A 25,848-nucleotide genomic window follows, 5' to 3' on the forward strand; every position below is an offset into this window, starting at 1 on the left:
AGAAAATACACTTGTAGATTACACACAAAAATTAAAAACGCACACAGACCTACACGACTTACATATACGAAGCTAGTGGTGCCCAATAGAGACCCTAACTGAATTCTGAAATGCACACTTGGGGGATACAGAGAAAGCCACATTTGTCAATCTGTACCTTTTTCACTATTGTGATACCTACAATAGTGTGACGAATAATGTACAGTGTATGTACGGTGTCCATATTAGCCCAGCCTCTGACAACAACTCCTGACCGGCTTGTCCTATTATGGACACCGTTTAGTGCCATCTAAATCCTCCTTCATTGCACTATCCAGTTACCATCTAGTCATTGTAACTGCACCTTTTGGAAACTTTGGTCACAGACAAATACAACAATCAAAACTAACAGCAACATTACATCACATCATTTGAACTCCAGTTAACATGTTCAGTAACCCATCATTGTTGGTTTCCTGAAGTTGAAGGGTGCAGTATACAATTAACTGGAGCAGTAGCTACCAAATTTGTATGAGTGTATGTTGCTCCCCCTTTGTGTATTAGTTAATGACAAGTACAGTAGACGGGGACTGATCCTTCTGATAGGCTGATAGATAGACCTAAGTGTTAATTGTTTGACGAATGGGTTTGAAGCATTTGGCTTGAGCGGGAATATGATGCCATGCGAAAAGGGCACTTACCACACTTGAATAGGTTTGGCTCAAGGCAAGGTTAAATACATACGATTATAGTAATCCGTGAATTGAAATTTAAAGGCAATGTTCCTGCTTTAGCGGAGATGGCATTCACGGTAAACGCTGCATACAATGAGTGTAAAAAAACATTAAGAACACCTTCCTATTGAGTTTGAGTTAGAATTTTTACAGGGACAGTGCACATTAATCAACGTTTCTGTAAAAGTGCCGGTTCTAGCCAACCGGCTCATTTACAACCGCAGTCCCAGGGCAGGTTTTTAAAAACAATGACAATACAGACTATCAATGAGTAGTGAGCACACGCAGGTTGAGTTGAGTGCACCCCCCCCTCCCTCAGAACAGCCTTAATTCGTCAGGGCGTGGACTCTACAAGGTGTCGAAAGCGTTCCACAGGGATGCTGGCCCATGTTGACGCCAATGCTTCCCACAGTTGTGTCAAGTTGTCTGGATGTCCTTTGGGTGGTGGACCATTCTTGGAACTGTCGAGCGTGAAAAGCCGAGCAGCGTTTCCGTTCTTGACACAACAAAACCGGTGTGCCTGGCACCTACTGCCATACCCTGTTCAAAGGCACTTAAATCTTGTCTTGCCCATTCACTGTCTGAATGACACACATTCACAATTGTCTCAAGGCTTAAAAATAATTATTTAACCGGTCTTCTCCCCTTCACCTACACTGATTGAAGTAGATTTAACAAGTGACATCGATAAGGGATCATATCTTAACTGGATTCACCGGGTCAGTCTGTCATGGAAAAAGCAGTTCTTTAAGTTGTTTTTTTACACTCAGTGTATGTCGGCTCAAACGCAAAATTACCTTAATTTATATCGCGGAATCTATAATGCTTCAGCTTTACAAATATGTCAGTTTTTGAATTAAACCCTATGGTCCTAGCTTACATGGATAAAAATATATTGTAAAAATATATCAGGATAAAAGTAAAAAACAAGATTGATAAATTGTTTCGAATATTAGGATGTTTCTATGTAGGTGTATCTCTACTGTAATTGGTAGTTCAATCTGATTAAAACTGAATAAAAAAATAAAGGACAAAATTAAGCAACCATAAAACACTAATCATTGAGCCAGTATTTTTTTAGGTTAAGCCTGCCACCTGGCAGACAGCATTAAGTAAGACTGTCATGTACATACACGGCTATGTCATGTGACCATGTGATGATTTGGAAGGGGGTGGAGGGATGGAATAACACGCACACACATAACGCACACACACCCACCAAGCCCGGACTCTAGGCTTTGTACAGAAATTGCTGTGTGCCGGCTGCTGCTCCAACCAGGTGACAGGGAGAGTGGATCCGAGTTGGGCTGTGCAGCAGGTTTGTGGGCCGCTCGTCCCTCTCAGCTCCTGATGAGGGTGAGGAACTCATCCCGTGTCTTGGGGTCCTCCCGGAACACCCCCAGCATGGTGCTGGTCACAGTCTTGCTGTTCATCTTCTGCACCCCCCTCATCACCATGCACATGTGACTATGCAGGAAGAATGGAGGAGAGACAAAAAATGCATCATTATACATTGGTGTTATACAGTGGCAAGAAAAAGTATGTGAACCCTTTGGAAATACCTGGATTCTCTCAACACAGTGTTGTGTGTTCCTTCCAAACAATGCAACTTTAGTTTAATCTGTCCACAGAGAATTTTGCCAGTAGCGCTGTGGAACATCTAGATGCACTTTTGCAAACTTCAGATGTGCAGCAATTTTTTGACAGCTGTGGCTTCTTCCGTGGTGTCCTCCCATTAACACCATTGTTTAGTATTTTACGTATCGGAGACTCGTCAACAGAGATGTTAGCATGTTCCAGAGATTTCTGTAAGTCTTTAGCTGATACTCTAGGAATCTTCTTAACCACATTGAGCATTCTGCGCTGTGGTCTTGCAGTCATCTTTTCAGGATGGGCACTCCTAGGGAGAGTAGCAACAGTGCTGAACTTTCTCAATTTTTAGACAATTTGTCTTACCGTGGACTGATTAACATCAAGGCTTTAGAGATACTTTTGTAACGCTTTCTAGCATTATGCAAGTCAACAATTCTAAATCTTAGGTCTTCTGTGATCTCTTTTGTTCAAGGCATGGTTCACATCAGGCAACGCTTCCTGTGAATAGCAAACTCAAATTTTGTGAGTGTTTTTTATAGGACAAAGCAGCTCTAACCAACATCTTCAATCTCATCTCATTGATTGGACTCCAGGTTAGCCGACTCCTGACTCCAATTAGCTTTTGGAGAAGTTATTAGCCTAGGGGTTTACATACTTTTTCCAACCTACACTGTGCATGTTTAAATGATGTATTCAATATAGACAAGAAAAATACAATAATGTGTGTGCTATTAGTTTAAGCACACTGTTGGTCTATTGTTGTGACTTAGATCAGATCAAATTCAGCAGAAATCCAGGTAATTTCAAAGGGTTAACATACTTTTTCTTGCAGCTGTAGTTATTAGATGTGGGTGTATGAGAAATGTCCTGTTAGTGACCCATTGAAGATTGTCCAGATATGACCTTGCACAATATATTTGGTTTCATTTGTGTGTGTTTGTGTTTTGACTGACATTATTGCATTGGCAATAAGGTACTTTTTCCTCTGTGGATAGACTTGAACCAAATAGGGTCACCTTAAATGGACAGATATTGCCCAGAAACTACCTCATTGGGAAGAGAAAGGGCATATTGTTTTCCTAAAACTAAGGATTTGTTAATATGAATGTGTATACACCATACAGCTAACATTCAAGCCACATTTTTCCATAGTGCATCTTTAATGTCTGTTTGTATGGGGCTCTTAATATCAGTCGGTGAGGGAAAAAGGAGAAAGAGACATACGTTGCCTCAATGACGACGCCCACCCCGGCAGGCTGCAGAGCTTCAGTGATCGCCACGGCGATTTGTTTGGTCAACCGCTCTTGAACTGAAAGAGAACAGACAGATAAACACGGTCCAAGTCAGAGAGCAAAGTCAAACATGATATCTGACATGATCGACCATGACATGGCAGGTTCATGGCAGGTTACCGTTTGTTCTAAGTAACAAAACTTACCAGGCTGTCAACCAACTGACCATCTCGAAAAAGGACAATGTGGGAATAGAAATAATGCACGATTTGAATTTTAATGCAATTAATAAATTGTTACTGTGGTAATTACAGTGTAAGTATACACAAATGACAAAGTGCAACTTTGATAAAGTCCCCCCCCCAAAAAAAATACACAAATATTGTCTTTGAGACAGAATAAAAACTCTAGGTGCAGTTCACTTTATTGTCCATCAACTCTCGAAAGTATAAATTGATTGTTATATGTCTGGAAATACCTTGCAGTCGACGGCTGTAGATTTCAACAATCCTGGGGAGAGATTAGGGGAAAAGGCATTGGGGAAAAAACTTTCATTACATGAGAACACCCAAGTGGTAAGATTTACAGTGAGGCAAAGAGGCTTACATTGTCAAAGAGGGATTACACATTCTTCAGGGACAGAGTGGAAACTAGAAAGAGACATGAGAGCTCTTCACAACAGAGGTCATATTTTACAGTGTCAGTCATATAGGTTGATTTGTATTGGTTTGGACAGGGTGAAGTTTCTACGAGCTGTTGTAATTTGTGTGTTTAAAAGAACAGACTCAATCAAATCCAACACAGCATTGATCATAAAGAATTTTTGCATACACAATAACTTTGGGAAATCTTTGGATGCATCTATCAGTAATAGGAATTTATCTGCTACATTGTTTCTTCAGGACCCATAATAAATGTTGTGATTTGATATGAATATTGGGTAAAAAAAGTGCTATTTTTATTGTGTACATTCTGCAATGAGTCTTTGGTTTAAATAATCCCCAAGTCAACATACAGTTCCTTCAGAAAGTATTCGTACCCATTGACTTATTCCACATGTTGTGTTACAGCCTGAATTCAAAATGGATAAATAAATGTTTTCCCCCTCAACCATCTACACACACACAATACCCCATAATGACAAAGTGAAAACATGTTTGTAGATTTTTTCCCGCAAATGTATTAGAAATGACATACAGAAATATCTCATAAGTATTCACACCCCTGAGTCAATACTTTGTAGAGGCACCTTTGGCAGTGATTACAGCTGTGTCTTTATGTCTAAGAACTTCCCACACCTGGATTGTGCAACATTTGCCCATTATCCTTTTCAAAATTATTCAAGCTCTGTCACATTGGTTGTTGATCATTGATAGACAACCATTTTTCAGATTTTGTCATAGATTTAATTCAAAACTAATTTGGCCACTACGTAACGTTCACCATCTTCTTGGTAAGCAACTCCACTGTAGGTTTGGCCTTGTGTTTTAGGTTATTGTCCTGCTGAAAGATTAATTAATCTCCCAGTGTTTGGTGGAAAGCAGACAAAACCAGGTTTTAGCCTGTGCTTAGCTCCATTCCGTTTCTTTTTTATCCTGAACAACTCCCTAGTCCTTAAAGATTACAAGCATACGCATAACATGATGCAACCACCACTATGCTTGAAAATATGGAGAGTGGAACTCAGTAATGTGTTATATTGGATTTGCACCAAACATAACACTTTGTATTCAGGACAAAAAGTTAATTGCTTTGCCAATTTTTTTGCAGTATTTCTTTAGTGCCTTGTTGCAAACAGGACACGTTTTGGAATATTTATATTATGTCCAGGCTTATTTCTTGTCATTGTCAATTAGGTTAGCATTGTGGAGTAACTACATTGTTGTTGATGCATCCTCAGTTCTCCCATCACAGCCATTAAAACGCTGTAACTGTTCTAAAGTCGCCATTGGCCTCATGGTGAAATCCCTGAGCGGTTGTAAACCAGTGTGAAATGGCTAGCTAGTTAGCGGGGTGCGTGCTAGTAGCGGTTCAAATCGGTGACGTCACTTGCTGAGACCTTGAAGTAGTTGTTCCCCTTGCTATGCAAGGGCCGTGGCTTTTGTGGCGCAATTAGGTAACAGTGGGTGTCTGTTGTTGATGTGTGCAGAGGGTCCCTGGTTCGAGCCCAGGTAGGGGTAAGGAGAGGAACGGAAGCAATACTGTTACACAGCTATCTTCCTCTATGGCAACGGAGTTAGGAAAGACGCATGTGTCTTTGTAGTGACTGGGTGTAATTGATACCCCATCCAAAGTGTAATTGATAACAACATCACCATGCTCAAAGGGATATTCAATGTCTGCTATTAATTATTTATATCTACCAATAGGTGCCCTTATTTGTGAAGCATTGGAAAACCTCCCTGGTCTTTTAGGTTAAATGTGTGTTTGAAATTCACTGATCAACTGAGGAACCTTACAGATAATTGTATGTGTGGGGAACAGAGATGAGGTAGTTATTCAAAAATCATGATAAACACTTATTTCACACAGCATCAACCCTAGCAATGTATTATGTATCGGCTGTATCACATCCGGCCGTGATTGGGAGTCCCATAGGGTGGCGGACAATTGGCCCAGTGTCGTCTGGGTTTGGCCGGGGTACGCCGTCATTGTAAATAAGAATTTGTTCTTAACTGACTTGCCTAGTTAAACAAAAGGTTTTAAAAATGTGACTTGTTAAGCACATTTTTACTCCTGAACTTATTTAGGCTTGCCCTAACAAAGGGGTTAAATAGTTGACTCAAGACATTTCAGCTTTTCATTTTTAATTAATGTAACTTTGTATTTATTTTATTTTTTACTAAATGTAATAAATGTTAAATTCAGGCTGTAACAACAAAATGTGGAATAAGTCAAGGGGTGTGAATACTTTCTGAAGCCACTGTGCATACAGATGTAGGAACTTAATTTTTGCCAGTTTCCTACAGCAGGAAATGTGAATTATAATTTAAACATTTTAAAGTAGAAATTACAAACTTTAGAAGCCTTTTTAAACCTTGAATATACTACAAGTTTTAATTTCCTGCTGAGAGATCAAATTCTGGTGCTTTTCTAGGAGAGTGTGTGGTATTCTGTGGCAGTCACACTGACAACCAGTTGCAAGTTCCAACCTCCAGTGAGTCAATCTGAGTAGCAGAGCAGTGGATCACGCTAGCCTCATCATAGCCTGACATCCCTTCCCCTTTGACCCAATGCTCTTTTACAAACATGACCTCTCCTATCCCTGCAGTTCCATCACTTGGCTCAGCAAAATGCCACAGAACAAGAGGATTACGAAGACTTTCAAATGGGCGGATGCATCGATATGAAGGGATAAAACTGTTGCATCCATCTCAATGAAGCACATTTTGGAGGTTTTGGGTGCAACGCCTTTCAGAGCTCAATTCTTATAAAATCGAATAAAATTGTATACGGTACATGCTTCGTTGACAAAATGTATGACTAACAGTGAAATGCTTTCTTGCAGGTCCATATCCAACAATGCAGAGTTAAAGATATTTTTTATAAAAATAGAGTCACACGAGGAATAAATACAGTGAATAACGAATAAAAATAACATGGCTATACACTGAGTGTACAAAACATTAGGAAAATGTAATATTTCCATTCCAGACTGACCAGGTGAAAGCTATGATCCCTTATTGATGTCACTTGTGAAATCTACTTCAAACATTGCAGATGAAGGGGAGGAGACAGGTTAAAGAAGGATTTTTAAACCTTGAGACATGGATTGTGTATGTATGTATGTATGCATGCATGCATGCCATTCAGAGGGTGAATGTGCAAAAGGCCAGCATCCCGGAGTCGCCTCTTCATTGTTGACGTTGAGACTGGTGTTTTGCAGGTACTATTTAATGAAGCTGCCAGTTGAGGACTTGTGAGGCGTATGTTTCTCAAACTAGACACACTAATGTACTTGTCCTCCTGCTCAATTGTGCACCGGGGCCTCCCACTCCTCATTCTATTCTGGTTAGAGCCAGTTTGCACTGTTTTCTGAAGGGAGTAGTACACAGCGTTGTACGAGATCTTCAGTTTCTTGGCAATTCCTCGTATAGAATAGCCTTCATTTCTCAGAACAAGAATAGACTGACGAGTTTCAGAAGAAAGTTCTTTGTTTCTAGTCATTTTGAGCCTGTAGTCGAACCCACAAATGCTGATGCTCCAGATACTCAACTAGTCTAAAGAAGGCCAGTTTTATTGCTTCTTTAATCAGAACAACAGTTTTCAGCTGTGCTAAGATAATTGCAAAAGGGTTTTCTAGTGATCAATTAGCCTTTTAAAATTATAAACTTGGATTAGCTAACACAACGTGCCATTGGAACACAGGAGTGATGGTTGCTGATAATGAGCCTCTGTACACCTATGTAGATATCCCATTAAAAACCAGCCGTTTCCAGCTACAATAGTCATTTACAACATTAACCATGTCTACACTGTATTTCTGATCAATTTGATGTTATTTTAAATGGGCAAACATTTTTAAATTTTCTTTAACAAACAAGGACATTTCTAAGTGACCCCAAACTTTTGAACGGTAGTGTATGTGTTTGGGTGTCAGTATGTGTGAGTCAGTGGAGGCTGGTGGGGGGGAACTATAGGATGGGCTCATTGTAATGCCTGGAATGGAATAAAGTGCAAAAGAGAGTTCGTGCAAAAAAAGGGCCAATGTAGGCAGTCCAGGGAGCCATTTGTTTAGCTATTTAGCAGTCTTGTTTAGAAGTCTTATGGCTTGGGGGAAGAAACGGTTCAGGGTCCTGTTGGTTCCAGACTTGGTGCATTGGTAACGCTTGCCATGCGGGAGGCTAAAGAACAGTCTGTGGCTTGTGTGGCTGGAGTCTGATCATTTTTTGGGCCTCTAACACCTAAGCTAAGGCCCTAACAATTTAAAAAAATATATATATTTCTATTACAGCATATTGGATGACTGATTCATATTCCATTCACACAGCTCAATGTAACAGTGATAGGTTTAGGCTACTACACGATACTTGAATTTTCTCTATACCCATCATGAGGTTGCTACAACCTAGCTTACAAATGAAAGTTTACAACGTAGGTGCACATGTCGAGAGAAAATCTTTTAGTAATCAAGGGGACATACAGCGACACATTCAATAATGCCTTGCACAAACTCACCTGCATTTAGCTGATCTAGGGTGTAATCATTAGTCCAAACAGTTGAAAATTCAGTTGTGTTTATCCCCGTTTCGTTTGCTTCATTTTAAGAAACGTTTTTCAAAAGAATTAGCAGAATGAATACACCCCTAATAGTCTACTTTAATAGCTGCCACATACAAACAGTATGATCACTTTGCTCGTCATATAATTCCTTCTCACATCTATTCACTAGTCTGTGACCAGGCAAAAAATGTAAAATAATCCAAGCCAAACCTTCATGCCATAACCGCTAAATAGTTCACCATATTAGCTAACATCATAGTCAACATACAGTTTAAGTCAGAAGGTTACATACACTTAGGTTGGAGTCATTAGAACAAATTTTTCAGTGGGTCAGAAGTTTACATACACTAAGTTGACTGTGCCTTTAAACAGCTTGGAGAATTCCAGAAAATTATGTCATGGCTTTAGAAGCTTCTGATTGACATAATTTGAGTCAATTGGAGGTGTACCTGTGGATGTATTTCAAAGCCTACCTTCAAACTCAGTGCCTCTTTGCTTGACATCAAGGGAAAATCAAAAGAAATCAGCCAACACCTCAGAAAATAAATTGTAGACCACAAGTCTGGTTCATCCTTGGGAGCAATTTCCAAACGCCTGAAGGTACCATGTTCATCTGTACAAACAATAGTACGCAAGTATAAACACCATGGGACCACGCAGCCGTCATACCGCTCAGGAAGGAGACGTGTTCTGTCTTCTAGAGATGAACATACTTTGGTGTGTTGAGGAAAAAGGGGACGTTTGCAAGCCGAAGAACACCATCCCAACCGTGAAGCACTGGGGTGGCAGCATCATGTTGTGGGGGTGCTTTGCTGCAGGAGTGGCTGGTGCACCTCACAAAATAGATGGCATCATGAGGAGGAAAATTAAGTGGATATATTGAGGCAGTATCTCAAGACATCAGTCAGAAAGTTAAAGCTTGGCCGCAAATGGGTCTTCCAAATGGACAATGACCACAAGCATACTTCCAAAGTTGTGGCGAAATGGCTTAAGGACAACAAAGTCAAGGTATTGAAGTGGCCATCACAAAGCCCTGACCTCAATCCCATAGAAGATTTGTGGGCAGAACTGAAAAAGCTTGCGCGAGCAAGGAGGCCTACAAACCTGACTCAGTTACACCAGCTCTGTCAGGAAGAAAATGGGCCAAAATTCACCCAAGCTTGTGGAAGCTTGTGGAAGGCTACCCGAAACGTTTGACCCAAATTAAACAATTTAAAGGCAATGCTACCAAATACTAATTGAGTGTATGTAAACTTCTGACCCACTGGGAATGTGATGAAAGAAATAAAAGCTGAAATAAATCTCTACAATTATTCTGACATTTCACATTCTTAAAATAAAGTGGTGATCCTAACTGACCTAAGATAGGGAATTTTTACTGGGATTAAATGTTGGGAATTGTGAAACTGAGTTTAAATGTATTTAGCTAAGGTGTATGTAAACTTCCGACTAACTGTAGCTACTAGAACTAACGTGTTAGTAAACCCGCTACAATCATGCAGTACAGTGTACAGCAAGCAGTTACACTGGCGAGCCCGGGTTGCTATAAATTAAGAAAACCAAAACTTACCTCGACTTGGAAGAGTTCCAGTGTTGGATAGTCATAGGCAGCTAGCTAACATAGCATCCCTTTCTGTTTGAGCAAGCGAAACTAGATATCTGCATAAGTAACATTAAAGCTGCAATATATAACTTTTTGGGCGACTCAACCAAATTCATAGAAGTGTGTGTTATTCACTGAACAAAAATATTAACGCTAAATTACTTAGTTCATATAAAAAGGTAATCAGTCAATTGAAATATTTATTAGGCCCTAATCTATGGATTTCACATGACTGGAAATACAGATATGCATCAGTTGGTCACAGATACTTAAAAAATAAAGTAGGGGTGTGGATGAGAAAACCAGTCAGTATCTGGTGTGACCACCATTTGGCTCATGCAGCGCGACATCTCCTTCACATAGAGTTGATCAGGCTGTCGATTGTGTCCCTTGAAATGTTGTCCCACTTCTCTTCAATGCTATGCAAAGTTGCTGGATATTGGCAGGAACTGGAACACGCTGTCGTACACGTCAATCCAAAGCATCCCAAAATATGCTCAAGGGTCGACATGTCTAGTGAGTATGCAGGCCATGGAAGAAATGGGACATTTTTAGCTTCCAGGAATTGTGTACAGATGGCGGCGGATGAATGGCACGACAATGAGACTCAGGATCTCGTCACGGTTTCTCTGTGCATTCAAATTCCCATCGATAAAATGCAATTGTGTTCATTGTCCGTAGCTTATGCCTGCCCATACCATAACCCCACCGCCACCATGGGGCACTCTGTTCACAGCATTGACATTAGCAAACCACTCGCCCGCATGACGCCACATCTGCCATCTGTCCGGTACAGTTGAAACTGGGATTCATCCGTGAAGAACACACTTCTCCAGCGTGCCAGTGCCCATTGAAGTCAGTTACGACGCTAAACTACAGTCAGGTCAAGACGCTGGTGAGGACAAGCACGCAGATTACCTTCTGGCGTGGTTACACGTGGTCTACGGTTGTGAGGCCCGTTGGACGTACTGCCAAATTCTATAAAACTATGTTTGAGGCGACTTATGGTAGGGAAATTAACATGTAATTATCTGGCAACAGCTCTGATGTACATTCCTGCAGTCAGCATGACAATTGCACACTCCCTCAAAACTTGAGACATCTGTGGCATTGTGTTGTGTGACAAAACAGTACATTTTAGAGCGACCTTTTATTGTCCCCAGCATTATCACACTGTTTAATCAGATTCTTGATATGCCACACCTGTCAGGTGGATGGATTATCTTGGCCAAGTAGAAATAACAGGGATGTAAACATATTTGTGCACAAAATGAGAGAAAAAAGCTTTTTGTGCGTATGGAACATTTCTGGGATCGTTTATTTCAGCTCATGAAACATGGGACGAACACTTTACATGTTGCATTTATATTTTTGCCCTGTATAGATCTGTCATTATCATTGAAAGCAAGTCTAAGAAGGGGTAGAGCTGTTCTATGAGAGACATTTCTATTGCTTCCCATTCTGAAGTTTTTTGTGTCTTTTACTTTCGTACACCGAAAGTAATTGCAATTGCGCACACATTGATGTCAGACATGCACCTACTGTACCCTAATGCTCTGTTGCCGATGACTGGGATGAATGCAGGAGCAGCTTTCAGCAGCAGGACAAGACACCCTTATATCAGTCAAAAAGAGGGTATGTACGTGATAGGCCTATCTGGCTTATATGATGATGGTCATAATACATTTTATGACACTGTCAAGAAGCATTATCTTAGTCCCAGTAAAGTGACACAGGATGGTCATAATGCTTCATGACAGTGTCATAAAGTGTATATTCTACAAGTTATTTAAAAAAATTCAGAATATAACAAAGGATTTAAGAAACGAAAGGAAACTTCTTGGCAGGGGAAAAAAATATTTGAATAAATGTGGGTTATTTATGTAGGCGTCATAACCAGCCATACAATAACGCAAAATGTAATAACAGGGATAAAAATGGGTCATGACCATATTATGACAGGTTATGACAAGATGTCAGCTGTTATGACATGGTTATGACTCCCGAGTTGCGCAGTGGTCTAAGGCACTGCATTGCAGTGCTAGAAGTGTCACTACAGACCCTGGTTCGATCCCGGGCTGTATCACAACCGGCTGTGATCGGGAGTCCCATAGGGTGGCTCACAATTGGCCCAGCGTCACCCGTTTGACCGGGGTAGGCCGTCATTGTAAATAAGAATTTGTTCTTAACTGACTTGCCTAGTTAAATAAAAAAGGTTAAATAAAATAAAAATGACTCTGGGTGTCAAGTAAAGTGTTAATTAGAATTTTAGCAACCAGGAAAAGGCAGAGACATTTCTGCATAGTGCATCTAAGTGAAAAATACAACGAAATATAGCTAGCTCTCTTGCTCTCGCTTCTCCTTAAATTTGTTCAAAACTTTTCAACTATTGTCTTTCTCTCTCTTTGTGTCAACTACTCAACACATGTTATGCACTGCAGTGCTAGCTAGCTGTTGCTTATGCTTTCAGTACTAGATTCTGATCCTTTGATAGGGTGGACAACATGTCATGTTCATGCTGCAAGAGCTCTGATAGGTTGGAGAACGTCCTCCGGAAGTTGTCATAATTACTGTGTAAGTTTATGGAATGGAGTGAGAACCATGAGCCTCCTAAGGTTTTTGTATTGAAGTCAATCTACCCAGAGCAGGACAGATAACTTTAATGTTTCACTATTTAACATTTTCAGAAATTGGTCTTGGATGAATTTGCTGATGTTATCCATGACCAGCCTTTCAAAGTATTTAATGGTACGGGGCGATTATGCTATGGGGCGATAGTTATTTAGACAGGTTACCTTGGCGTTCTTGGGCACAGGCACTATAGTGGTCTGCTTGAAACATGTCGGTATTACAGACTGGGTTAGGGAGAGGTTGAAAATGTCAGTTTAGCCACTTGCCAGCTGATCAGTGCATGCTCCGAGTACACGTCCTGGTAATCCGTCTGCAGCCTTGAAAATGTTAACCTGTTTAAAAGTCTTACTCATGTCGGCTGCGGTGAGCGTGATCACAGTCATCCGTAACAGGTGGTGCTCTCACGCATGGTTCAGTGTTGCTTGCCTCAAAGCGAGCATAGAAGACATTTAGCTCGTCTGGTAGGTCATTGGGCAGCGCATGGCTGGGTTTCCCTTAGTAATCCATGCTAGTTTGCAAGCCCTGCCACATCAGACAAGTGTCAGAGCCGGTATAGTAGGGTTGAATCTTCGTCGTGTATTGACGCTTTGACTGTTTGATGGTTGGTCGGTGGGCGTAGTGGGATTTCTTATAAGCGTCCGTGTTAGTGTCCCACTACTTGAAAGCGGCAGCTCTAGCCTTTAGCTCAGTGCGGATGTTGCCTGAAATCCATGGCTTCTGGTTGGGGGTATGTACGTATTGTCATTGTGGAGACGACGTCGTCGATGCACTTATTAATGTAGCCAGTGACTGATGTGGCGCACTCCTCAATGCCATCGGATGAATCCCAGAACATATTCCAGTTTGTGCAAGCAAAACAGTCCTGAAGCTTAGCATTCACCTAATCGGACCACTTCCAAATTGAGCGTGTCACTGGTACTGCCTTTGAGTTTTTGCTTGTAAGCAGGAATCAGGATGATAGAGTTATGGTCAAATGGAGGGCGAGTTTTGTATGAGTCTCTGTTTGTGGAGTAAAGGTGATCTGGAGTTGTTTTTTCCCCCTCTAGTTGCACAGGTGACATGATGGTAGAAATTAAGTAAAATGGATTTGAGTTTTCCTGCATTAAAATAACCGGCCACTAGGAGCGCTGCCTCTGGATGAGTATTTTCGTGTTGACTTATGGCCCTATATAGCTCGTTGAGTGCGGTCTTAGCGCTAGCATCGGTTTGTGGTGGTAAATAGACAGCTACGAAAAATATAAATAAACTTGTTGTAAATAGTATGGTCTACAGCTTATCATGAGTTATTCTAACTCCTTAATATTAGAGATCGGGAACCAGCTTTTGTTAACGGACCGTTGGGGAGTTGCAGTGATGAGACAAGATTGTAATTGGATCTCAATTGGATATCACAAAAAAAATAAAAACAACTAAGACACACACCCCACCCTTGAGTTTACGAGACACTGCCGTTCTGTCTTGCCGATGCATAGAAAAACTAGCTAGCTTTATAATAACCATGTCCTCGTTCAGCCACAGTTCTTCAGGTCCAGTTGATAGGATATTTTTGAACAGAGCTCGTCTAGTGTGTTCTACAGTGATTCGCAGATAGAACAGACGGTAGGGGTGGTTTATTCACTCTGCTGTAGTTTCATCAGTGCCCCCACGTCGGCCTCTATATGGAACGTATTTTCCTCTTTCAAGTGTCTGGGATTAGGGCCTGGTCCTGGTTGAGCAGTAGGTCATTGAAGTAGAATTCTTCATCCAAATCGGAGGTTAGTGATCACATTTCTGAAGTCCAGAAACAATTTTCGGTCATAGGAAACAATGGCGGAAACATTATGTACAAAAAAAAGTTAAGATTAACACAATATTTTTGGTCAGGAGCCCGTAAAACAGTTTTTACCGCTATACATGCCAGTGCCATTACCTGAAGTGTACTCTCCAAAATAAAATGTACTCTTTCAAAAATAAAAGTATTGCTGGTATTGTGTTTTGTATGGTGAGCACTGGTGTATCAGCGTATGTGCGTAGCTGCGTGTGGCATAGACACCATGGCCACATGGGTGGGGAAGGGAAGTATGAGTATGTATTAGTGAAAGGGGCTAAGCCTCAGGTATTGGGGTCAGATGGGATCAGAATCCTCTCGTCACATACACACTCCTAATCAGCTTAAGGTTCCACCCTGAGTGGCCTCTCCACCTGAACAGGCTCACAGCAAACACTACCGCTATGCTACACGAACGCTACACTGTAGAAGCTAATGTATAGGTAACCCACTAAACCCAGGTCCAGCTCTCTGGGATACAACATGAGTCAGCCTCTTAGTTCATCACCGTGTTGTAGTTCCTATTATCTAATAGGTGACCATATTGTACTGTATTGCCTGAAGGACCGTCTAGGAACAGATTACATATTCGTACATGATACTGCACACATGGATTGAGTCGAGGTAATCCCAATCCCTCCAATTTCCCAATATCCAACCCTACTGTTAGGATTTTTTTGTCATAGGAATTCCATACCTTGGTGTGGTTCCCTGGTATACCGGCAATAACTTCAATAGCTAACGATATCCACACTGAAGAAGGCTGTTAAGTCGAAAGTCTTAGTACACTATCCCCTTTGTTCAAAATAATTTTTACTGCAATCGAAAAATTAAGTCGCTTTTTGCGACATCCATTACATTGTTTTTCATATCACAATAGCAAATACACCATTACACTTTCCATACACTTACCTGGCCAGCTTGCTGAGGCCCAGCACCCTCTTATTGGGGAGGTAGCCTATATGGACCTGGGGGAGAGAAGAGAGACCAATTCTGCCATTAATGATGGCCAAGTTCCGCATTATACCATATTCACAACAACAGACAGTAAATCACGTTGTCCCAAATTCTACACTGCCAAACAGACCCAACTGGCATGATAATGTACAGTATATCTCAGTTTTTGAAGTGGGCTGGATATGACTCAATGGATTCCACCCCATGTCTTCTGTGTATAATAAGACTGTTAGCCCGCTGAGCTAAAGCCTAGGCATTAGCTCAGTGAGCGAACACATTTCTTCTCAACAAGTTCTCATCACGTGATGAAGGCAAGCTGAACATTTGCTTTCCATTCCACCTTGATGGGCTGCTGCGTGGGAAAGATATGAATCATAAGAAGCAAAGACAAAAGGCAACATTTATCTAAAGGCCATCGGAGAAGTGAAGGGGAGGTAAGGGAGTCACGTCTGCACCATGGATAAATAAGCAGCAGATGAAAGCCCTGAAGAGGATTGAGCTCTAGACTCTCCTCCCCATCCAGCTGGTGAGCCTGCTACTGCGTATAACTGGAAGGCTAAATTCCCCCTCCACCCATTCCCCACCAACCCCCCACTCAAATGTCAGCAGCAATGTGCTGAAACGGGCAGAGAGAAAGGGCATGAATGCAAGGATTTCCCCTCCTACTCTTTTCTCCCTCTCTTTATGCTAGGTTGTGATAAAAATGCATTTCTGAAGAGGGTATATAAAATAAAAAATTAGAAACGCAATTCACTTTGGAAAAAAAAGGGATTCGCGTTTGATTAAAAGTGGGGTTCAGATATGGGCATCATGGTTTTTCAAAGGTATATGGTGTAAAAGTAGGCCGAACAGCATAGCTCAACGAAGACAAATACCACCTTGTTGTGAGGTGATAAGAGACACTAAAAGCGTTAAAAGATGACTGGACGCACAGAAATCGGTGAGTCATTATAGCGCTCGGCGATCGGCTCAGATAGATGCGCGGGGAAATATATAAGTGTGTGGATAAGAGGCGACTAGCACTTGTGATGACAACAGGGAGCCATCAGCGGGGGAATGAGGTGGACGCGAGTAATGTGGCCTTCTGACAGCCAACCGCTGACAAACAAACACACCACAAAGACAAAAACGACCAGTGTGTGTATGTGTCCAGAGAGAGAGAGTGCATAACACTTGCTACCGCTATCATCACGGCACATTTGCACCGTGAAAAGGATATGAAAGGATCAATGGCCTCCCTCTTTGGTCTTAAATGGCAAACACCTGCAGGGTAAGATGAGGGGAGAATAGAGGGGAGGATGCTAGGTCTACAGTACTAAAATGTCAAAACAGGAGAATTTACAAAGGCAACCGTGTCTCACTTGAATCCCCACTGACAGGATTTCAGTTGATTTGGGATGCGTTCCAAATGGCATCCTATTGCCAATATAGTACAAGCATTGTACTATACAGGGAATAGGGTGCCATTTGGAATGCCGCCTTGGTCAGTGCCGGTGGCCATTTTTCCTTACCAGTAGTTTAATCACAGCTGGGCTCAATTACAGGCTCAGTGGACAAAGGCCTTATCAGTGCCCCTGAGGATGTCTCTACATGGGGCACTTGTTTGGGGTGTTTAGCAGTGGGGTATTAGGCGTGAGAGTACAGTAGCTTACTAATTTTATTTCAAATTGTGGCATCACCTCAGCCACAGAATTAGGCCTACAACTTCAACCTCGCACACAAAAATGTATAAAAATCAACCATGCAAGCCAAGGTAATATAGAAAGTAGGCCTACTCCTTGTTGTGAACAAGATTGTCTGAGAAGCACTTTCGCTGAGTTAAACATGTGTATAAACCTTTTTTTAAATTTTTATTGTGTTGATTTATTACAGGATCCAACCTAGAAGAGATTCCCCATAATTGGAGATTGTGCATCATGGACTGGTGTGGGTCTGGGGTGCAAATAGGTTACCCTTCCAAAGATGGGCACCAGGTGGTGCTCGCACATGGAGAACATGTCAATGTCCTTTACGATCACCATCTCGTCGTGGTCCTCGTCAAAGATTGCGTCGTTCAGCACGTCTGCGGAAGCAAAGAGAAAAAGAGAGTGAGACGGATGAGTGCGAGGCCCATCGAGTCGACGCCATTCAGCTCCGAGACACTTAACAAGACGCGCAACAGACGAGACCAGACAGCCCTCGGCAACCTAATCATTCACTCTACCTCCATTCCATAAGCCTGCTGTTTCTATCTGGCAAACATTGTAATTATATCTCGACTCCCATATAGCCCTACCGCTCTTCCTGTTTGTCATTTTAGTTCATTTTCTCTCCTAGTGGAGCTCATATCATTGTTCAAATAAATCCATGGGTTTTTATCTGTTTGTGGCGATGCGCCCTCCCTTCTCCCTGACGGAGGTTTTTAATTTCCTGGCCGCCTATCTACAGCGGTTGGGTTGGAATGGGAGGTAAAGTTTCCATGGTAACATGGTTGAGTGAGTGGACTGTGACTTGTTGCTTTAGGGTCCTGCCTTGTTGTTTTGCCACTTGTCTGTACAAGCAGCAGCCGGTTTGGGCGCTACGGCGATGAGATCTAAACTAACAACAACAGTAATAGTTTCACCATATGCTTAGTGTTTGATAAGTCAGACAATGCATGTGTAGGCCTATATGCTGATTGTCACTCTGGATAAGAGCATCTGCTAAATTAACAACATTTTAATGTATAGCAGGGGTACTTACTATGAGAAAGTCCACATCACTAAGGACTTAAAAATGGTCCACACACCCCCACACAGTCTTTTCCCTCAGGAGGCTAAAAGAAAAGTTCTACAGCTGCACCATCGAGAGCATCTTGACTGGCTGAATCAATGCTTGGTATGGCAAATGCACCACCCTCAACCACAAAGCACTACAGAGGGTGTTGCGGACAACCCAGTACATCACGGGGGCCAAGCTCCCTGCCACCAAGGACCTCTATATCTGGTGGTGTCAGAAGGCCCGAAAAATTGCCAAAGACTCCAGCCACCAAAACCAGACTGCTCACTCTGCTCTGGTACTGTTTCCCGGACAGTAGCATCGGCTCTTGGACCAACATGCACCGAGACAGCTTTTACCCCCAAGCCACAAGACTGCTAAATAGCCATAGGACTGCTAAATAGTTCATTAAATGGTTAGCCGAACTATCTGAATTTTGACCCCATCTTGCGGACTTCTATGCCCACTCACAAGACTATATACAGTGTATACACACACACGCTGACACTCTCACCCAAAATACCCCACACACACACTGCTACTCAGTTTATTTATTATTATCTATCCTGCCTAGTCACTTTACCCTGCCTTCATGTACATATCTACCTCAAATACCTCATACATTGATCTGGTACTGATACTCCCTGTATATAGCTTCATTCTTGTGTACTTTATTCCTTGTGTTACTATTTTTCTTTGTATAATAATTATCACAGACAAACTGCAAAACCACAACAAGGCAGGACCCTAAAGCAACAAGTCTGCTCACTCACCATGTTACCATGGAGACTTTACCTACCACTCCCACTCCAACCCAACCTCAGTAGATAGGCTGCCAGGAAATGAAAAACCTTGCTTTGCATCCATGGGAAGGGCTCGTAAGCAAGTATTTCATAGTAAAGTCTACACCCGTTGTATTCGGCGCATGTGACAAATTAAATGAGATTTGACTGAATTCCTAATAAAACAAATATATATATATATTTTTTTTTTTTACATTTTTTTTTTTTATTATTATTTTGGGACCCGCAGTCTATATTGACCCTGCTCTGGGTCCGGATCTGGACCACGGTCCATCAGTTGAGTATGGCTGATGTACAGGATAAGAATTATTAGAATATCAAGTGCAGTTTCAATAGACTAGTTAAAAAAAAATAATTAAGAAGTGCTGATTTTACATCACTGTTAGAATATTATGATTTCTTTATTGACAAGTGAAGTTGAAGAGTAGGAGGTAACGGTCTTTCATAGATTCACTGCTCTCTTACACATTCAGTAGGTTAGTGAGGTCAAAGAACATTGTTATCTGTCCATTGATGATAATATTTGACCGTGCTTAAAGGAACAGTGCTACTGTTTGGGTTTCTCCACTCAAGCAGTACTCCAAATGTCTCTCTCCCAGCCCGGTATTTGTTTTTCCCGGTAAAGCTCTACTGATGAATTGAGCACCGTCCCCAGTTCATCTCACCAACCTGAGGGCAGCAGATGTTCAAAGAGCAGTTGCCCCTCACCAGTCTGGTTCTCTACAAACACCCCCACCACACACACACACACACGTGACAGGGCCACAGCAAAGGAACAGGAAATCAAATCAGCATCAACTCATCTCAGACAAAAACCACACAGTCACTATGGCTACATTACAAATTGTTAGGATGTCAAGCAGAGGGGTTGAGAGCGCTGGTGGCCAACCTGCTTTCTCTATCCCCCTCTCCCTTTTTCTCTCTTCTCTCTCCCTTCCTCCCTCACTACCTTTCTCTCAATCCCCTGTAGCAGTGCTGTCCTCCCCCTGCCCCTTCGCATCAACACCTAAATGAGAAAGAAGCACCTTAATGGTTGACACATAGTGCATCCCACAATGCAGGTGATGGCTGCATGGTGCACTTGGTGAGAAGCAACCGCACCAACTCGAAGGAGACTTCATCCAAAAACTGCAAGTCTGACAATTTTATACATTTATACAGCAACACTTTGAAAGGCGGTGACCAACGATGGTCAACGACTTGACAAAAGTGATTCGCTCAAACGTGACATATGCATATTGCTTACTGCCTTCAAATGCAGCTATGAAGGATATGCCATTCAGGTTTTTCTTGGAATCTCATGTGTTGATAGCATTATACATAAACATGAATGGCATCTCTTCCTATGAATACCTTCTTTCTAATGCATAATAAGCACACAGCATAATGCATAAACGAGAAGTAACCATCTTCATAATGCATTATATGCTAAATATATAATAATGCATGACATAGGTGCTATTAACTGCTCATAAGCATCTAGATAAGCAATTAATAATCAACTAGATTATGAATTATACAGCCTAGTCATAATGCCCTATGAACTAAATTTTATAATGCACTATATTAAAATAATAAGGACAATGAGCCTCATAGGGCTAGACTTCCATTCCACTACGAACCCTTTTTTTAAACACACGCCGTCTTGCGCAACAAACACGAGTCATTATTTTTATTAGCACACAGAAATGACAACGTCTGGGTCAGCATCGAGGGATTTTAGTGGAAATTCTGTGACTAAGTGAGAATGTGTAGAAACTAAGTGTGTGTGTGTGTGGGTGAGAGAGAGAGACTCTCCATTGTTGGAGTTAGAAGACCCTATAAAGTAAGACCTACCAGTTCAGCCCTGGATTATTCACACTGACATCCTGTACGCCCTGGGCACTCATAAAACTAGTTACTTATTTGCTCACACACACATGCACACACACACGAAACACACATGGCATGTGCAAGCAACCACACAGTCTCACACTCACAAATACACAAACATATGTGGACACCTGCTCGTCGAACATGTCATTCCAAAATCATGGGCATTAATATGGAGTTGGTCCCCCCTTTGCTGCTATAACAGCCTCCACTCTTCTGGGAAGGCTTTCCACTAGATGTTGGAACATTGGTGCGAGGACTTGCTTTCATTCAGCCACAAGAACATTAGTGAGGTCGGGCACTGATGTTGGGTGATTGGGCCTGGCTCGCCGTCGGCGTTCCAATTCAACCCAAAGGTGTTCGATGGGGTTGAGGTCAGGGCTCTGTGCAGGCCAGTCAAGTTCTTCCACACCGATCTCGACAAACCATTTCTGTATGGACCTCACTTTGTGCATGGGGGCATTGCAATGCTGAAACAGGAAAGGGCCTTACCCAAACTGCCACAAAGTTGGAAGCACAGAATTGTCTAGAATGTCATTGTATGCTGTGGCATTAATATTTCCCATCACAGAAACCAAGGGGCCTAGCCCAAACCATGAAAAACAGCCCCAGACCATTATTCCTCCTCCACCAAATTTTACAGTTGGCACTACGCATTGGGGCAGGTAGCCTTCTCCTGGCATCCGCCAAACCCAGATTTGTCCGTCGGACTGCCAAATGATGAAGTGTGATTCATCACTCCAGAGAACACGTCTCCACTGCTCAACCCATTTCATGAAGCTCCCGACGAACAGTTATTGTGCTGACGCTGCTTCCAGAGGCAGTTTGGAACTCGGTGGTGAGTGTTGCAACCGTGGACTGACGATTTCTACATGCTACAGTACTCTGAGGTTCCGTTCTGTGAGCCTGTGTGGCCTACCACTTTGCGACTGAGCCGTTGTTGCTCCTAGAAGTTTACACTTCACAATAACAGCACTTTCAGTTGACCATGGCAGCTTTAGCAGGGAAGAAATTTGATAACCTGACTTGTTGGAAAGGTGGCAGTCAGCTCTTCAGTAAGGGCATTCTACTGCCAATGTTTCTCTATGGAGATCGCATGGCTGTGTGCTCGATGTCATACACCTGTCAGCAACAGGTATGGGTGAAATAGCCAAATCCACTTATTTGAAGGGGGTGTCCACATACTTTTGTAGTGTATATCCATATATCCACTGGCTCACTGTGACAAGGCGAATATGACACCTATTGCGGTTTTCCGCAATCTGATTAAACCTATTCCTGGACTAAAATGCACTTGGAATGAAGATTCTCCTTTGAGATTCTCCTCTGTTTTTCATCCAGGCTTAATCTGGGTTTGTGAAACTGGCCACAGAAGTTATTCAGCTCTTCAAAATCTTCAATTCAATGACATTACACATTTAAACAAAGTGGTGGTGCAGAATAAGAGCCAATCCAAAAAGGGAGAGAATACCACTTGCTTCAGTGCTCCTGAACACACATTCGTGACTCATCGTGACTCTTCACTTTTTGCTGGATTTACTGTTTGATTTGGCCCCTCACGTTTCCATACCACTCCCACAACACCTCAAACAGGGGGGGGGGGGGGGGGGGGAATTGAGTCCATATAGACCAGACAGGGTCCAAGCCTTCTCAAGTTATCTATTTTGCATGTTTTTCAGCTAGGGAGGATGTGTCACTAACACATTCTCCGTGTGTCTCCTCAAACATATTACACAGAACCTCAAAGTGCTCCCCGCGAAACCAACTCCAGATGGGTTTTTGGTGGGGGGAGGGCAGGGGTTAATAATACTGCGAAGGGCAGCTCCCCAGCTCCACCACTAAAACAGTCCCAACTGTGGAGAACAGAACCAATAAAGTCTGGTAAGGATGACCAGGGGACTTGTTGAGCCTGGATATGCACGTGAACCGTTTCATAAGGATGGACAGAGATAGCAGTATTGTGTAGAAAGAGGGATTTCAGACAGATGAGGGAAAAGTGCATCAACTGAGAATATTAGAAACAACATACTTATTGTAGGGTTACTTGTCTATGAATGTACGCTGAACATTGACTGTAAATCCTTCTTTCTTGATGTACTATTTTGTACTCAACTGCTCTAAATCACATACTATGGTCATTTGAGTGAAGCCTGTCTCCAGTCCCAATGATTTCAAATGTTGTACTGCACATCTCTAAACAAGAATCTGTAGCTCTTATACTGAACATTGTTTTACAAAAAGCAATCAAGTTAATTGAATGTGTAACTAAGCATCTTCTGAAATACCTGACCATAGGCTAAGGTTGTAAGAAGTGTGTATATATACAGTATCCGTCAAAAGTTTGGACACACCTACACATTCAAGGGTTTTTGTCCATTTGGTTTGCGCTTAGTGGGACTCTCATTTGTTTTTCAACAGGACAACAACCCAACACACTTCCAGGCTGTGTAAGGGCTACTTGATCAAGAAGATGAGTAATTGAGTGTCGCATCAGATTACCTGGCCTCCACAATCACCCGACCACAACCCAATTGAGATGGTTTGGGATGAATTGGACCGCAGAGTGAAGGAAAAGCAGCCAACAAGTGCTCAGCATATGTGGGAACTCCTTCAAAACTGTTGGAAAATTCATTCCAGGTGAAGCTGGTTGAGAGAATGCCAAGAGTGTGCAAAGCTGTCATCAAGGCAAAGGGTGGCCACTTTGTAGAATCTCAAATATAAAATATATTTTGATTTGTTTAAGACTTTTTTGGTTACTACATGATTCCATGTGTTATTTCATAGTTTTGATGTCTTCACTATTATTCTACAATGTAGAAAATAGTAAAAAATAAAGAAAACCCTTGAATGAGTAGGTGTGTCCAAACTTTTGACTGGTACAGTATATATATATATATATATATATATATAACAGTTATATCAGCATAATAACTTGCATATTTCTCCTCCCAAAACAGATTTCTTGATTGGAGTTCAGTAGCCTAAGTAAATGGCATCTAAATGTCTATATTTCAGGTAAATTAAAAGGTTTAGTTTTAAGGTTATCCATGTCACTTTTTTTTTTACAACATAGGAAAGTGTTGACAACTTGGGAAAAGGGGCATTCCGACTGACTCACCTTTGATTTTCTCCTGGTAGCCCTTGGTGAAGAACTGCATGGCTGTCGCGGCTCTCCACGGAGTTTTTAGAAGTCCCTGTCTTTGCGGGTCCTCCCCGAGCCCCCGGAGAATAGTGGTGTAGGCAGCCGCAAGACTAGGCAAGTTCATCTCATTGTCTTCCATACTTCGGGTGCGCTCATGCTTCCAGACCTCTACCACTGAGGACCCTGTGTGCGAACTCGACTCACCGGCCGTCCCCGTCCCTTGAGATAGGCCTACCAAGATCCGGTTGTCTTTTTTTACCAAGTGTCCGTTAATAGAACTTTCGTTCGTAGTCGGTTTACTGTCAGCTTCACTGTCGTGACACTGTTTTGAGCGCTCCATAGTTCAGAATTGACGTAAGGTCTTTTCACTAATGGAGGATGCGCTTTCCAGTGTTTTCGCTTAATGGACGCAGCTTTGTTTTTGAACGCACCACCTGCAGAGTACACTACCGTCACCTGAATGTATCAAAGTACATGAAGCACTCTCAGACGTTGGTACCTCATGGCTTTATAAGCGATATAATCCTCGTGCATTTCTATTGGTCGAGCATTTTGTGAACGTCACGTTCTGTCAGTTGTATGTAAGCCAATGGAGAACATTGCCTGTCTACACAAACTCCTTTCTCCGGCCAAATGCTATGCCACGCCCACGGATGTTAGTTTTTTCTCTGGAATGAGTCTGGCTCTGAGTACCTCCCTGTTGGTTTTGAGAATGAAAATCTCTTCTAGACCATCTGATTGGTCCCAGAAACCGATGGTTTGGGCGTTTTGAAAATTCGTCATTGGCTTTGGTACTCTGATTGGTTAGGGATGATCCAATCACCGATGACTGTTTTGGCCAATGCCTCTCATTTTGAGGTCACCATAAACCACTTCAATTATGGCAGTCTCTAACAAGGTTTCCATCCAACATTTTTATACTAGTAAAGTACATGTCAGGTAAAAAAATGTAATGAAAGGCCTGATGTTAATAGAACATTTGTCAGTAAACTTTCCAAATGCGAGAAATGTCGGTGGAAACGCTTTTATGAGCAAATATGTATATAATAACAAAGTAAACTTGGAGTCATGTGATGACATGTTTTGTGTGGTCCTCCCACTATGACTTGTCAAGAGAGCATGCAGTTTATTAGGCTACAGATTAAATGCATTATGAACTTCACAGGGTGGTGAAAGTGCAAGGTGATGAGCTTGATGCTCCTTTCCAATAAATATCGAGGGTCTTATTCTGGTGACATGATCGTCAATGCTTGGCTTTCATTTGACAAATAAAAATAATCTACCGCTTTTGTCCATAATAATCTCTTTTAGGCTATATCTGCACTGTATCTGTGAGCTGTTGGCTGTAGCGCACCTGCCAATACCAGAGTGTGTACGCTCCCTGTATAACAAAAATGTTCGTGAGATGTTTAACTTGTATTTTTTATTCAGTACATGGGAATTTAACCACTAAAGGTATTTGTCTGTGCACTAAATCATCCCGCACAGCCTTTTATGCGCAACAAGTCAATTTGATGTAAAGACATCTCTGGTGGA

At 41.9% G+C, this 25,848-nt stretch overlaps 1 protein-coding gene across 1 annotated transcript; it reads right to left on the bottom strand.

Moving 5' to 3' along the window:
• Positions 1-1,389: 1,389 nt before the first annotated feature.
• LOC120060534 (GTP cyclohydrolase 1-like) lies at positions 1,390-24,812 on the bottom strand. The gene is made up of 6 exons (XM_039009924.1): positions 24,289-24,812; positions 17,712-17,821; positions 15,715-15,770; positions 4,017-4,048; positions 3,531-3,615; positions 1,390-2,180 (listed from the first exon to the last, which is right to left on the bottom strand). Exons 1-6 carry the CDS (start codon positions 24,650-24,652, stop codon positions 2,054-2,056), a joined length of 774 nt encoding a protein of 257 aa, XP_038865852.1. The 5' UTR covers positions 24,653-24,812; the 3' UTR covers positions 1,390-2,053.
• Between the last annotated feature and the right edge of the window lie 1,036 nt (positions 24,813-25,848).

Source organism: Salvelinus namaycush, chromosome 15 (assembly GCF_016432855.1).
Source record: "Salvelinus namaycush isolate Seneca chromosome 15, SaNama_1.0, whole genome shotgun sequence".
Classification (NCBI taxonomy): domain Eukaryota; kingdom Metazoa; phylum Chordata; class Actinopteri; order Salmoniformes; family Salmonidae; genus Salvelinus; species Salvelinus namaycush.